This window comes from Triplophysa rosa, linkage group LG3 (genome assembly GCF_024868665.1).
Source record: "Triplophysa rosa linkage group LG3, Trosa_1v2, whole genome shotgun sequence".
Classification (NCBI taxonomy): Eukaryota; Metazoa; Chordata; class Actinopteri; order Cypriniformes; family Nemacheilidae; genus Triplophysa; species Triplophysa rosa.
Genome location: NC_079892.1, coordinates 3,644,866 through 3,651,010, shown reverse-complemented (window position 1 = coordinate 3,651,010; position 6,145 = coordinate 3,644,866). Strand labels below are relative to the sequence as shown.

At 40.6% G+C, this 6,145-nt stretch overlaps 1 protein-coding gene across 2 annotated transcripts; it reads right to left on the bottom strand.

Annotated features, from left to right (window-relative positions):
• Positions 1–2,015: 2,015 nt before the first annotated feature.
• Positions 2,016–4,852, bottom strand: hmg20a (high mobility group 20A). Of its 2 annotated transcripts, none has more exons than XM_057329878.1 (9): positions 4,716–4,852; positions 4,117–4,192; positions 3,821–4,030; positions 3,603–3,735; positions 3,463–3,500; positions 3,055–3,130; positions 2,760–2,975; positions 2,514–2,646; positions 2,016–2,433 (listed from the first exon to the last, which is right to left on the bottom strand). In XM_057329878.1, the coding sequence occupies exons 2-9, from the start codon at positions 4,180–4,182 to the stop codon at positions 2,430–2,432; spliced, it is 876 nt and encodes a 291-aa protein (XP_057185861.1). In that variant the 5' UTR covers positions 4,183–4,192; positions 4,716–4,852; the 3' UTR covers positions 2,016–2,429. The 2 variants fall into 2 exon arrangements, with proteins under 2 accessions (XP_057185861.1, XP_057185862.1); XM_057329879.1 differs by having other exon boundaries at positions 3,055–3,127.
• Between the last annotated feature and the right edge of the window lie 1,293 nt (positions 4,853–6,145).

The window sequence follows — 6,145 nt, the reverse complement described above, 5'->3', positions numbered from 1 at the left end:
AGTTTTCTGTGCTTTTTTATTTGAGGAATACGTAAACAGTAATAAATAGTATAACCAAAGAGTTTTTTTCGTTGAAAATCTACCTTATTAACAAGGAAAAAATATAATCGCATACAGCGTTCTAAATAAAATCGCAAGTGGTACTTTAATGCGAATTACAGGGTAAATTTAACAAAAACTTTACCATGTGCGTTAGAAAGTTAAGTTTGTTACGATGTTTGGGTAAAATCCTTAACCCCGCCCACCACATTCGCACGCCCCCTAGCCACGCCCACCAGAGGATGTAAACAAGTGATAAATGAACAGAATGTGTCCTAAAATCAAACAATATTATTGTGGTTTTGTAAACATAAAACACAGCAGATGTAGTCAAATCATACAGATTTACATTTACACACTCATTAAAATATTTTAAGAAATGCTTTGGTGCTTCACACAAACAGCCTCTAGTCACGTTTTAATTGAAAAGAGCAGAAAATTCTTGTATTTCACAGAAGTGAAAGCCTAAACTATCCCTTAATGACCTTTGTACACCAACCTTTGCAACTATTATTTATTTATATATTCTAGATGAGCAGAAACGCATTAATAACCACCACTATAATAGTAATCAGTAATGCATTTCTGACCAGAACTCTGAATGATTTATGACGATAAGTTACTTAATACAAGAACATAATTAGACTGTCGTCATTGTGGAAATACGTGAATATCCTTTTCCTCTCTGACAGGCCTAAGCCCAGCTGATTCAGAGAAAGTGCCGTTGAGCTCATTGGCTGTGGATTATTGGTTTGTGTCACTCTATTGTCTGTGGGTTCAGGGTGGATGCTGAGTACACAGGAAACGAGCACCAAATCATGACTCACAACCCACATCCCAACCCTGATGGATCTGCTCTCCTCTTATCCCCGTCTCTCCATATGAAGAAACGAAAAACATCTTGAGGGCAGAATCTCATTTCACGATTATGAGTTCTTGCATTCAGCTGGACCCTGAAAACAGACGCATCAGCTCTCACTTCGTTGCTTAGCAGTGAGCAAAAGAAATCTATTCAGATATTTGTAACCATGAGAGTTTTCCTAATCACCAAGAAGTCATACAGATTTTTGTGAGGAACAAACTGAAAGTTCCATCCATCGTAGTATTCAGTCTCATTAATTCATATATTAATACTCAGTTTATACTGATTTCAAACAACATAATGCTGAATAAATGATGACGTGACAGAATTCATTACATTCAAGTACTTTCTTTTTAACACTCACTGAAGGACACACAGTTTTAAAGGAAGTGAGGTCATCTGACCTCCGTGCCATGGAAACCATCTACATTCCTGACAGATGACAGGAAGTCCGGCAGTCTGACAGGAAATGGACATGACAACGGAAAGGAAATAGCACGTGTCCCAGAGTCCTGTGCAGATGTAGGCAGCCTCTCCTCTCAGCTGGGTCATTCTTACAAAATGTGCGTTTTGTGACTGAACGCTTCAAGAAAGATTGACTTATTTTTTAAGTTTATTGGCATCATTGTTTCCCAATACATATCGTTTTAAAGCGTCTCTTTAGAAAATCATAGTCCCGTCCAAACTCAACATTGAAATGTTCTTACATTTTTTGGGGATATAACAGCCTAAAGGTCTAGAAAGCAAATATTGTATACTAACAGTGTATACCATTCTCAAATATTGTTGAGTAATAAGAGCGATTCATAAAGATGTCGTATACCACTCTCGTATGGGACCTACTTTAAAACTCTCACATGACACAAAAACCATGATCTTTGTATCGCGCCAGACAGATTCAGTTTTGTTAATATTCAAACCCCTTGGCACCCTTTTAATCACTTCACACCAGCCTTGACCCAGTTGGAGTACAGCTGTTCTGTACTGGCCTGCCAGATCTGCGCAGTTCAGTAGTTAAGAATCCATCCCAAAGGGAACTATATCTAGTAAATGAATAGACACTATCTAGCAAATGAGCTGTAGGAGAGAGAGAACTCATCAACGTCTTCATACGTCTGCTGTAAACGAGCTTTATTAAGCGGTCAAGAACATATAGGAAATTGGCTTCAAAATTACAATCACAAAAGACACCAGCTACAGTCGAAGCGTTCGTTCTTCACACAAATACGACATCTCAACGTCCTTACACGATATGAAAAAACGACAAGTATAAAATTCAGCTTAAAATCAAAATAATAAACAGGCATGTGTGCATGCAGAGGAACCTACAAATCGACACGCACGGTTCATTTGTTTGTCCGCTCTCTAACGTGGCAGAAAATGAGTGGCAAACGTCAAATGCTAAATAAAAGCGGATAAAAGCAGCATTGTAAAAAAATAAATAGGAAACAGCTGAATAATTGCGGGACATATGTGGCTGTCGCAGGGATGGAGGAGGGGCTACTGAGTGAGGGGCGGGGCTTCCCAATTACCTGCAGGCGGAGAAAGCAGTTTTATCAGATGGATTTTGCCAAAGCACCGAAAATCTGAGGACATGATGGAGTGTGGTTACCTGTCCAGGCGGTTGACTACATCCCTGACGGTGTTAATCAGGTGCTGGTGCTCCTGTGGGTTGGACAGAATGATGTTGTGAAGCCTCTTCATGTAGGAGTCGACGGATTCCAAGGTGGGCGTCTCTCCGCTGCCTGCAGCGGCAAGGCCAGAATAGTCCATTTTGAAATAATCAATCAAATACATTTGCAAAGCACTCCGTAACCATAATCTACACAATATCTTACAGTGCGTCATTTTGTCTTACCAGGTAGAGGGACGGTAGAGAAGCTGTGCGTGAGAGCCGAGCGCAGCGTTTCCAGGTGCTGGTGCAGGAGGCTGTTTCTCGTGCGTTCCTGCAGCACGTCTCCTTCCAGACGGTCCACGGCCGAACGCATGCTCTCCACGTGCTTCTGCAGCGCCGCGTTACGCTCCTCATATTCCATGTTTGTCTTTCTGAGCTGTCGCAATTCAGCCTCGCGCGCTAAAACACACACAAGCATGATAAGATGTGTGCCGCTATTACAGGTACGCTCACACACTTGACGGCACGCCGCTCTCACCTTTACTGTGGTTCAGAAACTCTTCGGTGAAAATGGGAATATCAAACACGGAGCGATCCTTTATCTCTAGATCCTTCTGAGAGACAGAGAGAGAGAGAAGAGGGTGAGTGCTCAGACATCATTTATATTGAGAAAAGGCCGAGGCTCAAACTGTCAGAGATCTGTCACAGATAGGTCGGCGCAGGATCTGCGCCAGTGAAATGATTACAGAAAGCTAGGCGGGGTTTCAGGACAATGAAAGCGTCTGATGTCATGATCTAAGCGTTCCTTGCACTGTTTGAACAATTAATAATTATGATCATTTGATCATTTTTCGGTACTACGTTTACTATTTCACCTCAAGCTCACTGACCTATCCTCAAAATGGATGTGAAAATGATGCAAAAATGATCATTATTTATGTTTCACCTCATGAAGGGATTCACCAGGTGCCTGTCTTCCAGCATCTGATAAAGAAAGTTTGTATTAGACATGATATTGTTTTAATATGATCAAGAACGAGTTCAAGTTCTTAAGGCCAAGACAGATCTGAAAAGTGTGGCTCGTACCTCCCCTGTGTCTCTTTCCTTTTTGTTTTTCTTGCACTTTCCTGCTGAAGTGTTTATAGGCCTCAGTCTTCTGATACTGCTCCAGCTCTCTCATGTAACGTTCCTTATCTCTATCTGCTTCAACCAGGTACCGCTGAGACAAAACCAGAGACATGTTCATCTATGGCACTGTGTGTAAATTACTTTTGGGTTTTCAGAGACCACGTGTGTGTCCTGACCTGTTTCTCCTCCGGGGGCAGTTTGCTCCACTCGTTCCCGAGCATCCTGGTGATCTCTGGGAACGGCATGTCTGGCCTTTCCGCCCTCAGCTGCTCGCGGCGCTCGTTCATGAACCGGACGTACCCTGTTAGCGGAGCTTTTGGGGCGTTGCTGTCTTTCAGCGGCTTCTTCCTTCTCCTGCCTTTGGTCCAGTTGCTCCTGCGAGGTTTCTGACCAAAACATCATTTCAATCCTCGTTAACGCTGAGGAACCTGTGCAGCGACCTTCTGGGTGACTGATCATGTGATCTGCTTACCTCATCTCCATTCCGCTGACTGCTGTTGTCCGTGTTGACCCCTGGTGACCCGCTCTGCTCCTCCATGACCTCTGACCTTTAGTGTCACACACAGCAGTGTGTAAGAAAAAAATTCCCATGTAACTTTGATACTCAGCATTCAATAATAATTCAGTCATACGCAATAAAATACAATGCTGTAACGTTACAAAAGTACATTAGAGATCTAATGTGTGTGATCCTATTATATTTCATATAATTACATCATTGTGTAATATTACAAAACTGCCCAGTGGATACAATGACAATAAATAATACAATATTTACAAATGTATAAAAATATATGTTTGTAATCTTACAAAAAAGTACCTTGGTATTATCATAATTTCTTCCTGTATATGACACTATTACATTTTGGACATCGAAATACCAAGTAATCCCACAGTAAATGATTATAATAATCATAAAACATAATATATAATAAAGTATCGAGGTATTATCATCCGATACCATGGTAAATCCACAGTGGGTTTTGTAAAGGCTGTCACAGCCTGTATTTTCTCACAACCCGACAGATACAGCAGAATAACGTAAAACCCGACAAACATTAACCTTCTCACCTGACTTGTAATCTGAAGGTGCAGTCTGATGTAAACCCGCAGGTTTGTTCGCGTTTCCACGCGTTTTGCGGGGAAATTTAATAGAGAACAAATGTCCGAGTCAAAACAATGCAGAGAGCCGGGTGACGTCATCACGCCGCGACAGGAAGCAGACGGCTCCGTCATGCTCTCCTTTCTTTCTCAAATAATGAATTTCGCTCCCAGCACCACAATCATCATTCTCTGAGTTGTTTAAACTATTGCGTTTTAAACAACACGTCTTTAATAATGTGCTTTCATTTTCATGGTTGCAGCATAAACAGATGTAAATGAGCGTTTTGAGGAATTGTGCTACCATCTGCTGGACACTGGGTGCAAATGGATCGCGCTCATGGCCAGTGACCCTGTCATTACAGAATTGCTTTTTAAATAAAGTTATTTTGCACTTGTGTACACTAATGAATATAACAAAACGTGTTTAGGAAAAAATACAATGTAAAATAGGTTAACAATGGAAGTGTGCCCTGCGCAATTAATTATGCATTTCTTTCCTTTTTCCTGTTGTTTTTTTGTAACAAGCCAACATGACAAACACTCGTGCGAATGCAAGAATGACAGTTTATGCCACTATTTATGCCAAGTATCTTCCTATAGGCCTATAATAAAGAAGTAAATGTAAAAATGTAAATTTGTTGCACTGCCATCTGCTGGCCATATTCTGCATGTTCATAAATAAATCAAAACTATTTTATTCAAATGACAGATCAAATCAAAATGTTTATACATATACTTTCACACATTGTTGAATAGACGAAGAAATATAATTTCTACTGTGACAGTAGCTCTGAATAGAAGAGCATCGCCCACAGCCTTTCCTTGAATTCTTGCCTCTGCTCAAGAATTGAGTGAAGGTGTAAATTACATTTGACTTCACCCACACAGCACACACATGCCATTGTTGTTTTCTATACATTTTCCATTATATCAGAAAGAGTTACAGGCAGACGGAAAGTGTGCTAAAGGCTATAATTAACCCAGATGGTCTGATGGATCCATTTCATGTGCACATAAATGAAACAGTATTTTTGCTGATACTACTCAGGCCTCGGGATCTAAGAAATTTGAACATCATTTCGTGAAGTTAATGAGGTAACCCTTAGCTGAATGGAACCATGGCATGTTGTTGTTTATCATTTTGGAAGAAAAGGTATCTGCACGTGAACATGTATGTAACGACCTTTAGGGGTCAGTAGTGAGCTAGTTGGAAAAACATGTTGTATGAGCCATAAATCATTTAAAGATTATTCCTGTTACAGTTAATATATCAGTGATATTCATCTGAACTCTGGCAGTGACAACCTGCCGATACCAAAGTTTCACGCGATATAAATTTTATGTGGTTTTATTATTGTTATTTTGCCATTCAGTGCAGCAGATCAATAGCAGAGCTG

Coding starts and splice junctions, on each gene's coding strand:
- hmg20a (XM_057329878.1), bottom strand. CDS start 4,182: ATGGAGGAGCAGAGCGGGTCACCAGGGGTCAACACGGACAACAGCAGT. Junction 4,031..4,116: donor GTCAGCGGAATGGAGATGAG/GTAAGCAGATCA, acceptor TGTTTTGGTCAG/AAACCTCGCAGGAGCAACTG. Junction 2,647..2,759: donor CTCTACCGTCCCTCTACCTG/GTAAGACAAAAT, acceptor TTGCCGCTGCAG/GCAGCGGAGAGACGCCCACC.